General features: G+C 49.8%; 1 protein-coding gene across 1 annotated transcript; it reads left to right on the top strand.

The window, feature by feature from the left end:
• The first annotated feature begins 12 nt into the window (after window positions 1-12).
• LOC136461640 (2-hydroxyacyl-CoA lyase-like) lies at window positions 13-19,607 on the top strand. Its single transcript, XM_066460931.1, is given in 3 exon segments — window positions 13-1,064; window positions 1,067-1,732; window positions 19,195-19,607. Coding segments are annotated over 3 exon segments (1,743 nt in total). The 5' UTR covers window positions 13-302; the 3' UTR covers window positions 19,510-19,607.
• Window positions 19,608-19,857: the final 250 nt, after the last annotated feature.

The raw sequence follows: 19,857 nt of genomic DNA, 5'->3' as shown, positions 1-19,857 counted from the left end.
TGCGCCTGTGCCTGTGCCTGTGCGGTGCGTCGAGCAAAGCCACAACGAAGACCATTCCGTCACTTGGGCAGGGCTTCACGCCTTCACCCCACATACACCTCTGCCCGCGCGCAGGTGTCATCTGCCCCGCCGCCGTCCGGCCGCACGCCTCCTTCCTCCGTGCTCGTGCCACCGCACGCCCTTATAACCATCGCACACTCCGTGCTCGGGGCACCGCACTCCCGAAGCAACAAACACCAGAAGTCGAGAAGCTCAACTCACCAACCACCGAACCGCACCCCAGAGCGGCATCAGAGCAAAGGATGGCCTCTGACTCTGCGGCCGCCGCGACGGTGGACGGCAGCGCGCTCGCGGGGCGCGCGCTGGCCGCGGAGGGCACGCGGCACATGTTTGGGGTGGTGGGCATCCCCGTCACCTCTCTCGCGTCCCGCGCCGCCGCGGCCGGGGTCCGCTTCCTCGCCTTCCGCAACGAGCAGTCCACGGGGTACGCCGCCGCCGCCTACGGTTTCCTCACGGGCTCCCCGGGCGTCCTCCTCACCGTCTCCGGCCCGGGATACGTCCACGGCCTCGCGGGCCTCTCCCACGCCACCGCCAACGCCTGGCCGCTCCTCATGGTCTCCGGATCCTGCGACCAGGCCGACGCCGGCAGGGGCGACTTCCAGGAGCTCGACCAGATCGCCGCCACCAAGCCCTTCGCCAAGCTCGCCGTCAAGGCCACAACCATCGCCGACATCCCGCGCCTCGTCTTCCAGGCCCTCGCCGCCACCGTCTCCGGTCGCCCGGGAGGGTGCTACCTCGATATCCCGTCCGACGTCCTCCACCAAACCCTCCCTGAATCCGAGGCCGCGGCTCTCATAGCAACAGCAGCCGCCAATTCGGACGCATCTGATCCTTCCCCGTCGAAGCACAAGTCCCTAGACGAGGGAATCGAGAAAGCTGCGGACCTGCTCCAGCGTGCGGAGCGGCCTCTGGTTGTGTTTGGGAAGGGTGCGGCGTACGCGCGCGCGGAGGAGGCGATTCGGAAGCTGGTGGACACCACAAGCATCCCCTTCCTCCCGACGCCGCCTTCCTCCCGACGCCGATGGGGAAGGGGGCCGTGCCTGACTCGCATCCACTCTCCGCCACGGCGGCACGCTCACTCGCCATCGGGCAGTGCGATGTGGCTCTGGTCGTCGGTGCAAGGCTTAATTGGTTGCTTCACTTTGGCGAGCCACCCAAGTGGTCCAAGGATGTCAAGTTCATCCTTGTGGACGTCTCCGAGGAGGAGATTGAGCTCCGGAAGCCACATGTGGGGATTGTTGGGGATGCGAAGAGAGTAATTGAGCTGATCAACCGGGAGATCAAGGATAATCCATTCTGCTTGGCAAGGTCGCACCCATGGGTTGAAGCGATCAGGAAGAAGGCCAAGGACAATGTTCTTAAGATGGAGGCGCAGCTAGCGAAGGATGTTGTGCCGTTCAATTTCATGACACCATTGCGGATAATCCGGGATGCGATCCTTGCTGAGGGGAGTCCTGCTCCGGTAGTGGTCTCAGAAGGGGCGAACACCATGGATGTTGGCAGGGCTGTGCTTGTGCAGAATGAACCAAGGACAAGACTGGATGCAGGGACATGGGGGACGATGGGTGTTGGATTGGGGTACTGTATTGCAGCTGCAGTAGCTGAACCCGAAAGACTTGTGGTTGCTGTCGAGGGCGACTCTGGATTTGGATTCAGTGCAATGGAGGTTGAGGTATGAATTCAAACATGCCAGCTTCACTTTGAAAGATTAATTACTTAAATCTCAGTACTTATTTGGTTTAGTTGTGTAAACATGTTATTTTCTTCTGCTTTTTTGCTATTGTCATGTTGCTGTGAGCTGAAATTAACACTCTTCAGGTTGATGTCAATAATACTAACGTACTGGCAGAGGCCGTCATCTATTTATACGAACTATGCTGCGGCTGCCATGTTGTAGAGGTTAATATGACACATAATAACATGACTGTAAGACATAATCTGCTGCTGATCTCTCTCTTCCTGTAGCAGAGTTAGTCTGTCCAGTCTCTACTGCTGTAGCAGTATGGCAATAGACCACCTCTAGTATATTAGTTGATAGCTATTACATCAGCCATGTCTTGGTAGTGGACTGATCTAAGCTTTGTACTGCTAGTACTATGAGTAGTTGGTGTACCTTAGGAGTAGGTAGTTGGTGTACTATGTACCTGGTAGAGGTACTAGCACTTGTATATATATCACACCTAAGGCAATACAAAAGAGCAGTTCAGTTTGCCACATCCAGAAGCAGAGTTTTCGGCCAGTGCTGGGCTTGTGCTGTGTGTGTGAGCTGTTCTCAACATCTTCTTCTACCTCTAGCCATAGTGAGTGAGTGTGTTGGTAAGCTTACTGCTTACCTGTGCAGGGCAGCCGATGGACCAACAAGTGGTATCAGAGCCGTACAAGCGTCGTCGCCGGACTAACCGCTGGCGATGACGGACGGTTCGAAGATGGACGACAGCAGCGGCGCTGCTGTGGCTGCCTAGCCACGACAGGAGGTCGTCGTGCGCACAGTGCGGGAGGTCAGCGGCACCAGTTGGCCGACGTTGACTCGCGCCAACTATGGCGAGTGGGCGGTGACCATGAAGGTCAAGCTCAGAGCCCGACGGCTTTGGAATGTCATTGACAAGGGCACCGACAACGAAGAAGACGACATATCAGCGTTGGAGGCTATCCTTGCTGTTGTGCCAGCAGAGTACAGGGAGCCATTGGGGGCGAAGAACTCTGCTAAGAAGGCGTGGGAGGCCACTGCAGCGATGCGCGTCTGCTTCGACCGCGTAAAGAAGGCAACGGCCTAGCTGCTGAAGCAGGAGTACGCCAACCTCAAGTTCAAGGATGGTGAGTCGGTGGAGGACTTCTCCCTCCGCCTGCAGTCGCTCATCAGTAAGCTGAGGAGCCACGGCGTCACCATCGACGAAGAAGAGGTGGTCTCCAAGTTCCTCCACTCCATACTGGTAAAGTACATCCAGATCGCTCTCTCCATAGAGACAATACTGGATTTGTCCGTCGTCTGTGGGCGGTAGATGGGCGCATGGAGCAGGCCACAGCAACGACGGACATTAGCAAGTTGCTGCTGACAGAGGAGGAGTGGGCTGTCTGGATGAAGGAGAAGAAGTCCGGAGAAGCCTCCTCTAGCCACGGTGATGATGGCAAGTGCCGCGGCAAGGCTTCTTCAGAGAAGAAGAAGAAGAAGAAGGTCGACCCCAACGCCTGCTGTCGACGAAATATGGTCGGCAGTCCACCGAGGGGGATGCCCGTGGTGGTAGATTATCGGTAGACGGTGCGTGTAATCAGGAACCAGATGGTTACAGAGACACAAGACACAAGATTTATACAGGTTCAGGCCGCCAGTGTGGCGTAAAACCCTACGTCCTATGCTCTGTTATTTGTATTGATCTGGGGTGAGATCTGTTGTCCTCTCTGAGGGGGACCCCTGCCTCTCCTTATATAGTCTGGAGGAGGAGGGTTACAAGTAAAGTATCCTATTTGGTATTATTACAATATCTGGTACAACTTGTAATCTAGTCGTGTACGCCTTGATCTTACGGGCCGGGCCACCTCGGATGGTGCGGCCCATGTACCATCTTGTGGTACCCGGGGGTATATCCCCCACAGCTAGTCCCCGAGCGCCATGTATTCTGATGCGACACGCCATTTTAACCTTCTCCGAATAGTGAGGCTTGAGTTCTTGACATCTCCGACCACCGTTGTCGCCGGAGAAATAGGTTGTCCGAAGAATGTATGGTGCTCTTAAGAAGAAAGAAAAAGATTTCCGTCCTGGGAAGTGTGCCCACTTGTATTTCTGAAAAGAAATGTAAGTGCGTCTTGAAGCGTAGCGTCTTTGATCATCAGAGGCGTAGGGGTCAAAAAACAAACACATTCACCACAAGGTGAAGTGTGCCCACTTAGTCCCCGAGCCTGGTAGTAGGTGACGTAGGCACGTGGTGCCAGGGTCTAAAAAGAATTCCCAGTTAAGTTGACAATCCAATCGTCGTACAGGCGATACGAGATGCATCGGCAGGTGCATCGTACCGATGTAGTCCCCGAGCTTGCTGGAAGGCGAGGTATGAGCCTTATAGCAAGGTCTAAAGGAGAAAAAAATATCCCAACTGTATGCGAGTTGCCAGTCGCATGTAGTCGAGACGCAAAGTCCCCGAGCCATGGTCGGAGAGTGGTCGAAGCAGTCCCCGAGTACAGGTCGAGGAGCGAGCGACGAAGTCCCCGAGCTATGGTCGGAGAGTGATCGAGGCAGTCCCCGAGCGTAGGTCGAGAAGCGAGCGACGAAGTCCCCGAGCATAGCTCAAAATTCCTGCAATATAAATATGTAGAATGGTAGTACATGATATATAAAATAATAAATTATGGAGAAAAAATCAGCGGTGAAGAAATAGCGTATGACGCTCAACAGACATGAGCATGATGTGATAAAGCAGTTGGTGCTTTGTAAACATCAGTGTTAATGTGAAGTTTGTGTTTATACATAATATAAATTGCCCGACCAGTTAGTATGTAGCTGAGTCTCTAGCCCTAGCTAGCCCGTTAACCATAACGCGGGGCGCGGAGCCCATGCACGTGTAGGATGAACAAAGCGTCGCTAAGGAGCTGCTGCCGACCACCCATAACGCAGAGGGCAGACGCTCGTGCACGTGTAGGGAGGAGCCGGAGACAGGGCCTTTTCTGGAGACATCGAGCGTCAACATGACTGGTCGAGGATTTGCATTAAGTATAGCTGTATGTTATATTTAAGATTGTATACATGGACAAACGTTATTTGAAAAATAATCATGACAAGGACGTTGTGGAGAAACGTCGTAATGAAAATTATATTAAATATAAATATTAGAAGTGTACTTATCTTTGATAGAAATCTAGTCGGTGGCGATGAAGTTGTCCGGTCCTCGAGCTTTTCGGCCTGTTGTGACGGTGGTCGCGGTTGTCATAGCGCCGTTCTTCGTGGCGATCATCATTGCGACGTGGTCTGGTGGTCGGAGCTCAGCGGAGCCGCTCGGGACGTGGTCTGGTGGTCGAGGTGTTTGGAACTCGGCGAAGCCGCTCGGGACGTGGTCGACGTGGTCTGGTGGTCGGGGCTCGGCAGAGCCGCTCGGGACGTGGTCGACGTGGTCTGGTGGTCGGGTGGTCGGCGAAGCCACTCGGGACGTGGTCGACGTGGTCTGGTGGTCGAGGTGGATGAACGCAGCTCGGACGGATGTGGTCGGAGCAGTCCGAGATCCTCCTTGCACGCTTCAGTTAGCTTGTACAGCATCATGCAACTCGACGGCTGGCCCCTCCGACGGTGAGTGCGTGCATTTGGTTGATCTTGTATGTGCATGTATGGCAATTGGACACCGGACGCTGGGTTCTTAGCGCTGCCAGGTGCTACCACGAGTACCGAGCGCTGCCACGCGTTGACCACGCAATCAAATACTATCGGCAATAATCATGATGAAGACAAATACACGTATATGGAGAGATACACAATAAAATTGCTAGATCGAACAAATAACTTGACTTAGCTTTTGATGATATGGAACCGGATTGGTTGATCTCGCGCTGGAGTAGGGCCATGAGAAAGTAGATGAGCTGATCTTTACGTGCATATGCATGCCTCATGCATACATGCAAGATCCATACTTGCTTGCAAGATGCGCAGATGCGTGCTTCCTCCTCATGTTGTCTAGCGATGACTCCGAAGCCAGACCCATAGGCATCAAGGCTACTCGCCGAAACACCGATCTCGTGGTGGTGTAGGAAAAATGCTGCTGCAGATGAAGTCGTCGGTCCTCGAATAGTCACCAACCGAAGTAGAGCCGCCAATCTTAGCAATTCCGAGGATAAATTAAATCTAGTTGCAAGCAGATTAGATCGAATATTGGAGAGTGAAACGGAAAGAATCTTCCCTGAGTATCGTGTGTCGTAGACAGGCTACTCGTCGAGCACAAGTCCCGCACGACGCTCGTAGGCTTCCTCTCGGAGAGATGGAGTTGATCGAAGGTTTGGAGCAGATCGCATCGTGTCGGAGTCGTGCTTGGTCTAGAGCTGTTGACGTCTCGAGCCCGTCCTTTTTTCTTCTCGGTGAAATTCCCAACGACAGCTTTCTCGGTTGGTGCTTGCCGATCGAACTTGGATCTGTTGGGCCGCATCTTTCCATCGTGCATTGTAAGGAAAATGGACCCTAGGCCCATTTACTTTGGATTTTGGTGTTTGATGACCAACACAACCAAATTGGACTAATGAATTTGCGAGTGTTTGTTTTGTAGTCCAACAGGGAGCAAGACATGACTTGAACGAAGGCGACGTGATGATCCGATGATCAACACCTTAAGCAAGACCTTAGGAGCACAAGAAAAGACCCAAGATATCAAGTAAAGTTCAAGCATGAAGATAGGAACCAAGCCGGACGTAAGATCGCGAAGAAGCGAGCTCACAGAGGGCACATGACGCTCCGATGCACAGGACGCTGCACCGGACGCTGCACAGAACACTACACAGAACGCTCCGATGCACAGGACGCTGTACCGGACGCTGCACAGGACGCTGCACAGGACGCTCCGATCAAGCAACAGCAGAGTCAACAGCAGCGACCGGATGCTGCACAGGACGCTGCACCGGATGCTCCGATGCACAGGGCGCTGCACAGGACGCTGAGTGCCAGAGTCCGGTCAACATCAGTAAGGTTCTAGAGAGCCGTTTTCGTGACCGGACGCGTCTGGTCAGTACTGACAGGACGCTGGTCAGAGTCCGGTCAGTAGCAGAAAAGCGGGATTTCGTCCCCAACGGCTACTTTCTCAGTGGGGCTTATAAATAGACCCCCCAACCGGCCATTTGGAGTGTGTGGAGCTGAGGAAACATACCAAGGGTGTTGGTACACCATTTTAGTGATCTCCACATGCATAGTGCTTAGTGTTTTATTAGGTGATTATCATAAGTGCTTTACGGAGTGCTTTGGTTGATTAGACCACCGCTTATGCGCTTGCTCTAGGTGTATGCCTAGTGTTTAGTGAGGTTTGCATACCTCTTGCCACCCCGTGCTTGCGAGCACAAGTGTTGTACATCGGAGGGGCTTGAAGTCTTGCGAGATCACACCAACCGCGTTTGTAGTGTGGCCGCCACCGTGTACCAAAGGAAACAAGGCCCGCGGCGTTTTGGCCGGAAGCTTGATAGTGAAGACGGCGGAGAGCATCCGGGAGAGGCTTGCCGAGAGGCACATCGGAGACCCACTTGCGCGTGGGGAAGGCCCGAGGCTATCCATGGAGTCACCCGACCGGGAGCTTGGCCCTTGCGAGGGATTCCTTGCGAGGGGCTCCAACGAGGACTAGGGGAAAGCTTGCGCGCTTCTCGATACCTCGGCAAAAATACCGGAGTCGTCGATGGGAGTTTGCATATCTCTACCTTGCTCTTTAGCTTTCGCATTTATATTGATTATTTTACTACGTTTGCGGTAGAGATAGCAACACACTAGCAAAACCATAGTTGCACATCTAGATAGCTTATCTATTGCATAGGTTTTGCTAGGGTTAGAAAAAGAGGCCATAGTTTAGAGTTAGATTTTTAAGTTGCCTAATTCACCCCTCCTCTTAGGCGTCACGGTCTCTTCAATTGGTATCAGAGCCGGTTGGCTCATATTTAGACCCTTGGCTTAACCGCCGTTGAGCCGACGTGATTGTAGAGTGGTTAGGATGGATACCGCTAGGCCTCCATAATTTGACGGCACTAACTTCCCATACTATAAAGCTAGAATGGCTTGCCATCTTGAGGCGGTTGATTTGGGTGTATGGAGAGTCACTCGTGACGGGATGAAACCCATCAAGAATCCTGAAAAACCCACAAAGAGTGATGAAAAAGAAATGCACTTCAATGCTAGAGCTAAAAATTGCTTGTTTGAATCACTTAGTATGGATGTTTTTAACCAAGTATTCACTTTAAATATGGCACATGAAATTTGGTTAAAACTCCAAAAGCTCCATGACGGCACAAGCAATGTCCGTGAGCAAAAACATTGTCTAGCAAAGCAAAACTATGATTCTTTTACTATGAATGATGATGAGCTTGTTCGTGATATGTATTCTCGTTTGAATCTAATTATCAATGAGCTCCATTCTATAGGATTATTAAAGCTAGATGATGCGGACATTGTGAGGAAGATCATCTCCGTGCTACCACAAAAGAAATATGCAAGCATCATCACCATCCTTCACAACATGGAGGACTTGAGCAATATGACCCCGGGCATAGCCATTGGCAAGTTAGTGGCATTTGAAATGTCACGTAAGATGGGGCAAGAAGAAGCTTCTTCATTAAGCAAAGGCAAAGCTCTCGCTTGTAGCGAGAAGAAAAAGATGAAGGGCAAGAAAGTTGAGTCAAGCTCAAGCTCAAGCTCCTCAAGTGAAGAAGAAGAAGATGAGGATGATGATGAACAAGAATCAAGTGATGATGATCAATCTTCCTCCTCCACCTCCGACCTTGATGAAGAATCAATCAAACTTATCAAAAAGATGGAGAAGATGATCGTAAGGCTCAATGTCAAGGGTGTGCCCATCCAAATTCAAGACCTCGTTTTCACTAATCAAAGAGACGAGCAAAGAAAGAAAGGATGCTATGGATGCGGCGAGTTGGGGCACTTTGTGGAAGTTTGTCCAAACAAGCCCACACCCAAGGCAAAGAAGAAGGCGTGCAAGAACAAAGCCCTCACATCAATAAGGTCATGGGATGATTCCTCAAGTGAAGAAGATCATCACAAGAGGTGAGGGCGCAAGCACTCATCATCAAGCTCTTCTCATGTGTGCCTTATGGCACGAGGTAATGAAAGCTCATCCTCTAGTGAGAGCGATAGTGATGATGATTTGCCTTCTTATAATACAATTGTGCAATAAAATCTTAAATATGCTAAAGTTTGCACTAGTCAACAAAAGAAGCTCAAAAATTTAAAAGAAGAGCTAGGTAGTTCACAAGAAGCATACAAAAATTTGCTTGAACAATATGAAAACTTTGCAAATCTCAATGTTGAACTATCTACTAAAATTGAGCAACTTGAGACTAGTGCAACAACAAATGCATGCACAATCAACGATGAGCAACTTTTAAAGAAAAATGAAAAATTAAAAGAAAAGTTAGCTAGCTCACAAGAAGCATATAATAGTTTGCTTGCTAAAATGGAAACCATGTGCAAACATTGTGATGAGCTAACTAATAAAGTTGCTAATCTTGAAGCCGTTAGCACAAACCCCACCAAGGCATCTAAAAAGAAAAGTTCTATCTTTAACATGTCTAAAAAGGATGCCTCTACTTCTTATAATGATTTATGTTTAGACTCATCTTTGTGCAACCAAGTTTGTGTTGAGAAAGTTATTGTAGATACATGCACACAAGAGGTTGCAAAGGAGAATGAGCAACTCAAGCAAGAAGTAGCTCGCCTCACCAAGGACTTGACTCAAGTGAAAGGCAAGGCGAAGCAAACCCAACTTCATCAAGATAACACCGTCAAGGGAGTGAAGAAGCTTGATGAAGGACAAACCATGGTTTGTTACATGTGCCACAAGAAAGGTCACAAGTCCTATGAGTGCAAGGTGAAGAATGGGGGAGGAGCAAAGAAGAAGGAGAAAAAGCAAACAAGCAAGCTCTCCAACACCTACATCAACAAGGTGGACAAGAAGGCCTCCACAGCTTATCTCTTGAAGAAGAAGAAAAATGACAAGGTGGTGGCCATCAAGGTGAACAAGCAAGCCAACAATGGGGTCAAACACTTTTGGGTGCCAAAGGAAATCATTTCCAACATGAAGAGCACCAAGAAGATTTAGATCCCGAAAGGGAAGTGAGAAGTTCGTCGGATTTTCAGGGAATTTGGAGACTTGGCAAAGTTTGGGTGCATTTCATGGGGTGCATCATGATGGACAAAGTCATTGCCAAGTAGGTTAGTGAATACTATGGACCCAAATTCCCTTTCCCATGTTAGGTAACTAAATGTCATTACTTACAATTAGTATCCATTTCAATTGGTTGTATCCTTCAATTGATAGACTCTTAAAGCATCTAGTTATCTTTCATGCCTATGTTTGCATTTACATGCTTAATCTTTTGTCATGCATTCAATAGGTATATCATATGGTAGGCTTGCTCGGTTTCTTTATCAACCCTTGGAGCAAACCTACATGGTTTAAAATTGTTTAGGAGCACGACACATAGCTTGTTTTACAATTTTTTATCTAATATGTGCCAAAGTCCAAATTGTAGATAATCTCTCCCAAATACCATTTTTCAAGTGGTATTTTGATACTTTAAGTCAATGTGCACAAATTTTACAAGTATTCAACACTTGTGTGCACAAATTTAGGGGGAGCTTATTCTACAACTTGGATGCTTTGAGACTAACACTTTTTCAAATGGTATCAATTTTTCAAACCTATCACATGTGTAATAGTCTCATTGTAAGGAAATTGGAGTCCCTGGAGTTAAGCATCATTCTTCAATTGGTATAATCATGTTGATTTCATTTCATATTTATATGCTTTCTCCATGCTTATATAGATTAAACTCTCTTGTACAATAAATTGCTAACTATGCATATGCTTTGCTTTCTACCATATGTATGCATATATTTAGGGGGAGCTTAGTCTATATAATGTGAGAGTCAAATTTTGTGATCCATTTCACTCTTATACAAAGGATCATGAAATATTGACCCTCCCTTGTGCTACTAATGTCTTCCTTTTCGGTGTTTGATGCCAAAGGGGGAGAATTTGAAGGACCAAAGGCAAGCATCAAGTTGATGTCTACAAGTGGTAATGGTCCGAGAAAGGAAGGAAAGTGAATTATGGATTAGTCTAAGTAATGGGAGAAATTGTTTTTTAGAAAGCTAGGCTTTAATCCATAATATCACATGGGGACATCTGCAAGGGCAAGACAAGCTTTTAAGTAAAAGTTTTAATTGGTATCTTACAATTGATTTCAATTGGTATCCCTAAATATCTTATATGATTTCAATTGGTATCTTTAAGTATCAAATAAACTTGCCCTTTTGCATTGCATCCTAGCAAGTAGCTAGTTTTTAACTTCCAAATTCTTATTATTTGCTTGCTTTGGTCGTGTTGGCATCAATCACCAAAAAGGGGGAGATTGTAAGGAAAATGGACCCTAGGCCCATTTACTTTGGATTTTGGTGTTTGATGACCAACACAACTAAATTGGACTAATGAATTTGCGAGTGTTTGTTTTGTAGTCCAACAGGGAGCAAGATGTGACTTGGACGAAGGCGACGTGATGATCCGATGATCAACACCTTAAGCAAGACCTTAGGAGCACAAGAAAAGACTCAAGATATCAAGTAAAGTCCAAGCATGAAGATAGGAACCAAGCCGGACGCAAGATCGCGAAGAAGCGAGCTCACAGAGGGCACAGGACGCTGCACAGGACGCTCCGATGCACAGGACGCTGCACCGGACGCTGCACAGAACACTGCACAGGACGCTCTGATGCACAGGACACTGCACCGGACGCTGCACAGGACGCTCCGATCAAGCAACAGCAGAGTCAACAGCAGCAACCGGACGCTGCACCAGACACTCCGATGCACAGGACGCTGCACAGGACGCTGAGTGCCAGAGTCCGGTCAACATCAGTAAGGTTCTAGGGAGCCGTTTTCGTGACCAGACCCTGATGTTCTAGAGAGCCGTTTTCGTGACCGGACACGTCCGGTCAGTACTGACAGGACGCTGGTCAGAGTCCGGTCAGTAGCAGAAACGCAGGATTTCGTCCCCAACGGCTACTTTCTCAATGGGGCTTATAAATAGATCCCCCAACCGGCCATTTGGAGTGTGTGGAGCTGAGGAAACATACCAAGGGTGTTGGTACACCATTTTAGTGATCTCCACATGCATAGTGCTTAGTGTTTTATTAGGTGATTAGCATAAGTGCTTTGCGGAGTGCTTAGATTGATTAGACCACCGCTTATGCGCTTGCTCTAGGTGTATGCCTAGTGTTTAGTGAGGTTTGCATACCTCTTGCCACCCCGTGCTTGCGAGCACAAGTGTTGTACATCGGAGGGGCTTGAAGTCTTGCGAGATCACACCAACCGCGTTTGTGGTGTGGCCGCCACCGTGTATCGAAGGGAACAAGGCCCGTGACATTTCGGCCGGAAGCTTGATAGTGAAGACGGCGGAGAGCATCCGGGAGAGGCTTGCCGAGAGGCACATCGGAGACCCACTTGCGCGTGGGGAAGGCCCGAGGCTATCCATGGAGTCACCCGACCAGGAGCTTGGCCCTTGCGAGGGATTCCTTGCGATGGGCTCCAATGAGGACTAGGGGGAAGCTTGCGCGCTTCTCGATACCTCGGCAAAAATACCGGAGTCATCGACGGGAGTTTGCATATCTCTACCTTGCTCTTTAGCTTCCGCATTTATATTGATTACTTTACTACGTTTGCGGTAGAGATAGCAACACACTAGCAAAACCATAGTTGCACATCTAGATAGCTTATCTATTGCATAGGTTTTGCTAGGGTTAGAAAAAGAGGGCATAGTTTAGAGTTAGATTTTTAAGTTGCCTAATTCACCCCCCCCCCCTCTTAGGCGTCACGGTCCCTTCATGCATGAATACATGCAAATCTTCATGGCCTTTACGGTTCTGTAGATCGGATCGTAGAGCCGCGGATAGTGTTGGCAAATGGGGCCTGCAGCAAGCTGTCGATGCGTTGACAAGGCGTGGGACCACGATGAGCAGTCAACGATGAGGGCCGGCACGAGCGTCAATGTCGTCGGAAGCCAGGTCGCCATGGATGATGTTGATGAAGAAAATCGCCATCTGATTCGTTGGAAGATCAGCACACACAACCCCTAAAAGGGGACCCCTACCTGGCACGCCACTGTCGATGAAATATGGTCAGTAGTCCACCGAGGGGGGTGCCCGTGGTGGTAGATTATCAGTAGACGGTGCGTATAATCAGGAACCAGATGGTTACAGAGACACAAGACACAAGATTTATACAGGTTCAGGCCGCCAGTATGGCGTAAAACCCTACGTCCTGTGCTCTGTTATTTGTATTGATCTAGGGTGAGATCTGTTGTCCTCTCTGAGGGGGACCCCTGCCTCTCCTTATATAGTCTGGAGGAGGAGGGTTACAAGTAAAGTATCTTATTTGGTACTATTACAATATCTGGTACAACTTGTAATCTAGCCGTATACGCCTTGATCTTACGGGCCGGGCCACCTCGGATGGTGTGGCCCATGTACCATCTTGTGGTACCCGGGGGTATATCCCCCACACCTGCCGACACTACGGGAAGACGAGCCATTGGGCAAAGGTGTGCCCAAATAACAAGCAGGAGAAGAAGGCTGAGGCTTATTTAGCGCAGGCTGACGAGGATGATGAGGCTACTCTCATGATGGCGACATTCTATGCACTGCACGACGTTGAGACCAAAGAGAAGGGAGATGTGATGGCGGTGGAAGGACACAGCAAGGCTCTGAAAGCTATCAACCTCGACGAACCGCGCGCCCAAGTCCACCTCGGACGTGTGGGCGGCAAGCAGGAGCAGCGATGGTACCTGGACTCCAGTGCCAGCAACCACATGACGGGCACCAAGGAAGCCTTCTTTGAGCTCGACGGCAACATGACCGGCATGGTGAAGTTCGGTGATGGCTCAAGGGTGGCGATCCGAGGCACGGCACCATCATCTTTAGGTGCCAGAACGGTGAGCACCACGCGCTGACGGATGTATATTACATCCCGCAGTTGCGTTCAAGCATCATCAGCATTGGCCAGCTGGATGAGCGCGGCAGCAAGGTACTGATAAGGACGACGTCCTCAGGATCAGGGACCAGGAGCAGTGGTTTCTTGCCAAGGTGAAGAGGTCCTGAAACTGGTTGTACCTGCTCAACTTGAAGGTAGAGCAGCCCATCTGCTTGGCTGCACAGCACACGGAGGAGCCGTGGCTGTGGCATGCCCGGTATGGCCATCTCAGCTTCGACGCTTTTGGTCGGCTGGAGAAGATGGTGACTGGGCTGCCTCATATCGAGCATGCAAGCGAGCTATGTGATAGCTGCTTGGTTGGGAAGCAAAGAAGGCTGCCGTTCCCGAAGACGGCGAAGTACCTCGCGACAGAGGCCCTCGAGCTGGTCCATGGTGACCTCTGCGGGCCGATCACGCCGGCGACGCACGGTGGGCGCAAGTACTTCATCTTGCTGGTGGATGACTGAAGCCGGTTCATGTGGCTATAGCTTCTGACCAGCAAGACCGAGGCGGCGGAAGCGGTCAAGAAGTTCAAGGCGCGCATGGAGGCGGAGAGCGGCAAGAAGCTGCGTGTGCTGCGGACTGATCGCGGGGGCGAATTCACTTCGATGGAGTTCACTGCGTACTACGCGGATCAGGGTGTGGTGCGACACCACACCGCACTGTACTCACCATAGCAGAATGGCGTGGTGGAGTGGCGGAACCAGACGGTGGTCGGCATGGCCCGATCCATGATGAAGGCCAAAAGCATGCTGGCAAAGTTCTGGGGAGAGGTGGTGACCACGGCGGTGTTCATCCTAAATTGCGCGCCCACCAAGGCCCTGAAGGGCAAGATGCCATTCAAGGCTTGGCATGGACGCAAGCCGAATGTGTCCTTCCTCAGGGCATTTGGCTGCATCGCCATGTGAAGAACACCAAGCCTCACCTCTGCAAGCTGGAAGACAGGAGTACGCCGATGGTGCTCCTAGGCTACAAGGAGGGCACCAAGGCGTATCGGCTCTATGATCCCAAGAGAGGCAAGGTGGTGATCTCTAGGGATGTGGTGTTCAATGAGATGGTGGCCTAGGACTGGGAGGGTCCGGGCACGGGGGAAGCTGGCAGCTTGACCAGCACCTTCGTCGTCGAACACTTAGTTATCCACGGTGGTGGAGACGCTGGAGAAGAGGTGCCGACCACCCCAGGAGTGGTGCCGAGCGGTCCAGCAGCAATGCCGACCACTCCAGAGGGGGTGTCGAGCACTTTAGCAGCAGTGCCGAGTGCTCTAGCAGTGGAGCCGACCACTCCAGGAGTGGTGCTGACCGCTCCAGCAGTGGATCCGACCACTCCGGCAGTGGTGCCGAGCAGTCTAGCAGTGATGCCGACCATTCTAGCAGTGGTGCTGAGCAGTCCAGCAGCGATGCCGACCACTCCGACAGAACAAGGAGGCCATGGACTACCAATCGAGTTCACCTCTCCACCCACCGACATCGACGAGTACATGGACACTTTCCACGACGGCGAGGAGGTCCGGTTCAGGCGGGTGGACAACATCATCTACGAAGAGGGAGCTCCTGGGTTGGCCAGTCATTTTCTCGACGACTCAGAGCTACTCCTTATTAGTACAGAGGAGCCACCGACGTTTGCAGTGGCTGAACGCGACAACAATTGGCGCCGGGCGATGTTGGAAGAGATGAAGGCCATCGAGGACAATGGGACATGGGAGCTGGTGGATCCACCGGTGGGCTACAGGCCGATCGGGTTGAAGTGAGTCTACAAGGTGAAGCGGGACGAGCGCGACGCCATTGTCAAGTACAAGGCTCGGCTCGTCGCCCGTGGCTTCGTGCAGCATGAGGGCATCGACTTCGAGGAAGTCTTTGCTCGGCGCGAATGGAGTCTGTTCGCTTGCTGTTGACCATGGCAGCAGCGAAGGATTGGCGCGTCCACCACCTCAATGTCAAGTCTACGTTCCTCAACGGCGAGCTCGTGGAGACGGTCTTCGTCAAGCAAGCTCCGGGCTTCGCCATCAAGGGCGCTGAGCACAAGGTGCTCAAGCTGCGCAAGGCGCTCTACGGGCTGCAACAGGCCCCTCGAGCGTGGAACGTCAAGCTCGACGTCACCTTGGGCGAGCTTGGGTTCACTCATTGCGCCACAGAGCACGCGCTGTACACGCGGCGATGGGGGAAGAAGGAGCTCGTCGTTGGCGTGTATGTGGATGACTTGATCGTCACTGGAGCGCGGGCGGAGGACATCGACGGCTTCAAGCGCGAGATGGCTGCTCGTTTCAAAATGAGCGATCTCGGCGCTCTCCTACTACCTCAGCATTGAGGTGAGGCAGGGGAAGGAGCACATCTCCCTGGGCCAGCGCGCCTATGCGGAGAAGTTGCTGGAGCGCAGCGACATGGCGGAGTGCAAGCCATGCGCAACTCCAATGGAGGAGTGGCTAAAGCTGTCCAAGCACAGCATGGCGGCAAAGGTGGACGCAACGCGCTATCGGAGCATCGTCGGCGGGCTGCGCTACCTCACGCATACTCGGCCAGACATCACGTTAGCAGTCGGGTATGTCAGTCGCTTCATGGAGGACCCACGCGAGGATCATTGGACGGCGGTGAAGAGGCTGCTGCGCTACGTCAAGGGGACACTTGATCAAGGGATCATCTTCCCCAAGAGTGGTGGCAAGGTTGGGCTGCGGTTCACGGTCTTCAGTGAGGCACCCCCCAAGGCAAAGGAAGGTGAGCCAGAGCTCACTGTTTTCAGTGACGCAGACATGGTGGGCGATATCGACGGGCGACGGAGCACCTTCGGCGTGCTCGTCTTCCTTGGAGCGCCCCCCTTGCTTGGCAGTCGCTGAAGCAAAAGATCATGGCGCTGTCGACTTGCGAGGCGGAGTACGGCACAGCAACCACGGCGGCGTGCCAGGCTGTCTGGCTACGCCGGCTGCTAGGCGAGCTGACCAGCGAGGAAGCTCACCCGCCAGCTCTGATGGTGGAAAACCAGCCCGCCATCGCCCTCACCAATAACCCTGTCCTCCACGACCGGAGCAAGCAGATTGACATCAAGTTCCACTTCCTCCGGGACTACATCGATGGAGGGCAGATCGTCATCGAGTTCGTCGAGACTGGTAGACAGCTCACTGACATCCTCACCAAGTCACTCGGGCGTCTGCGGTTCATGGAGCTAAGGAAGATGATTGGCATGGATGGGGTCAAGGCATCGGGTTAGCAGCAAGATTAGGGGAAGAATTGTAAGACATGATCTGCTGTTGATCTCTCTCTCTCTTGCTGCAGTAGAGTTGGCATTTGGTCAGCTCGATTGTCTAGTCTCTACTGCTGTAGCAGTATGGCAATAAGCCACCTCTAGTACATTAGTTGGTAGCTATTACATCAGCCATGTCTTGGTAGTGGACTGATCTAAGCTTTGTACTGCTAGTACTAGGAGTAGTTGGTGTACCTTAGGAGTAGGTAGTTGGTGTACTCACCAACGACTATGTACCTGGTAGAGGTACTATCACTTGTATATATATCACACCTAAGGCAATACAAAAGAGCCGTTTAGTTTGCCACATCTAGAAGCAGAGCTTTCGGCCAGCGCTGGGCTTGTGCTGTGTGTGTGAGAGCTATTCTCAATATCTTCTTCTACCTCTAGCCATAGTGAGTGAGTATGCTGGTAGGCTTACTGCTTACCTGTGCAGGGCAGCCGAGGGACCAAAAATGACAAATAGAAAATTAATCTAATGGATGTGCATAGATTGCATGGTCCCTGGATAATTACCCTAGGACTGTGTATGAGTCATCTTTTGCAATTGTGCTGGTTCATACTATTACTACAAGTATTCAAGGTAGCAAATGCTTTTATCAACATAAATGGATTATTGTTCGATTGTTGTCCTCAAATGGGCCCAGTCATCTGTTTTGGCTGATCCAGGAGCAATCGAATTATCCTAGTGGTTCAGCCTGGTCAGGATATATTCTTATAGTGTACATACATTCATCAGCAGAAATGTGTATGTTGCGATGGATTTGCGGTCACATAAGAATGGACCGAGTTCGGAACGATGATATACGTGATCGCCTAGAGGTAGCACCAATTGAAGAAAAGCTTGTCCAACATCGGTTGAGGTGGTTTGGCCATGTCTAAAGAAGACCTCCAGAGGCACCAGTGCATTGTGGAGTCCTAAGCCAAGCTAATAATATGAGGAGAGGTAGAGGAAGACCGAAATTGACATGGTGGAGGCAATAAAAAGAGATTTGAAAGCTTGGGATAACTAGAGATCTATGTTTGAATATGAGTACTTGGAAAACAACTATTGAAGTGCCTGAACCGTGACTTGGGGCTCTTGGTGGGTTTCAACTCTAGCCTACCCCAACTTGCTTGTGATTGAAAGGCTATGTTGTTGTTGTTGTTGTTGGACATACATTCAGCGATATAAATATATCAATATATATACTTCATTGTTTTCACATACCACGTCTCCCAGCTCCATACAGTTCACCCTATATGAATATTTAATTTTGTAGTATTTGTACACCTGTAATCTCAGTGGTGCTTCACAACATGAGCATTTCATATGGAATCACAGAGGAGACCATTACTCATAGATTATACATTTTCCAGCAAGCCTAAAATTTCATTGCCAACTGAATGATGGAATCATTTCGCTTTTATGGTGTTGTTTTTTAGATTACTGCACATTATTTTTCTATATGATCTGATGAATGCTAGCCAAACCATTCCTCGCCCTGGGGCATCTTTTGACTTTATCTGTTATCTTCTCAATGAACCGGAATATGTCTATACCCTTACTTATTATACTTATTATTTTACATTTTTACTCATTATAAGGGTTATTGGTGATGTAACTCTGAGTTGTAGGTGTTACTTGTTAGTCTCAATTCTTATACTAGGAGGCAGTAGTATTCTATTTCAGTTTTACAATATGTGTATGGTGGTGTACTAATCAAAATAGTAGGATATGCGAACTGCAGATGTTTGGATCAAACAATTTGATGGAAGTGTGTAAAGTACTGTATTTGGATCTGATCATTTGCTTGCTTAATTAACCCTTGATGGACTAGCTGCACACAGTTATGCCATAACTAGCCATCTAATTAGCCCACATTTAGGATTTCACTGTGGTTGATATATGGGATAAGTGGTAAAACTCCATAGACTGTTTGAAAGTCTATGCCTGGTTGACTAGGAAGTACCAATCCTCTGTTTAATTAGGTCAACTTTACTAGTTAATTTTTGTATGTCATTTTCATTTCTTGTAACTTTTAGTTATTTCCCTATCAATTTGGATTACATGATCTGTTTTTATTTTCCTTGATTTTCTTGCTTTTCTAGTAATTGGGCCCCTTAAACTATCTTTCCCTAAATTGGTTGTACCATATGTTTATCATTTCATTTTGCCACATTGTACCAGATAGAGATACCTAATTAGTTGCTTTTCCATTTTACAGACATTAGTTAGGTACCAGCTGTCTGCTGTTGTAATTGTTTTCAACAACAACGGTGTCTACGGCGGTGACCGGAGAAGCCCTGATGAGATAACCAGACCCTACAAAGATGACCCTGCCCCAACTTCTTTTGTTCCAGCAGCTGGCTACCATAAAATGATGGAAGCTTTTGGAGCGAAAGGTTATCTTGTGGAGACACCAGACGAGCTCAAATCTGCCCTTTCAGAATCGTTCCGTGCCAGGAAACTAGCAGTGATTAATGTTATCATTGATCCTTATGCCGGTGCAGAGAGCGGTCGAATGCAGCACAAGAACTGAGCGTGTTTGGTTTGTACCATATATCATAGCAGGATGCGGATGACGACTTACAAATAAGCAACAACCTTGAGTTTCGGTGTCCATCGATAAATCCATTTGTGCCTTACGACCTCGCTTTGTTGTCGTTGGTATACTCCTTTTATGGCATGTAAATGTGTTATGATTGTCTGCATGCCATGATGTAAACGAAAGGATATTAATGAGTTCTCCAACTTGCCCGTGTTCGGTTCCAACAAATCGAACTGCATCTCACTGTGCAAACGAAAGGGATGTTAATGAGTTCTCCAACTTGCCCGTGTTCGGTCCCAACAACTCGAACTGCATCTCACTGTGCACCTGGATTGAGAT

The sequence above is a fragment of the Miscanthus floridulus genome, chromosome 6 (assembly GCF_019320115.1).
Source record: "Miscanthus floridulus cultivar M001 chromosome 6, ASM1932011v1, whole genome shotgun sequence".
Classification (NCBI taxonomy): domain Eukaryota; kingdom Viridiplantae; phylum Streptophyta; class Magnoliopsida; order Poales; family Poaceae; genus Miscanthus; species Miscanthus floridulus.
This window is presented reverse-complemented; position numbering and strand designations above follow the sequence as displayed.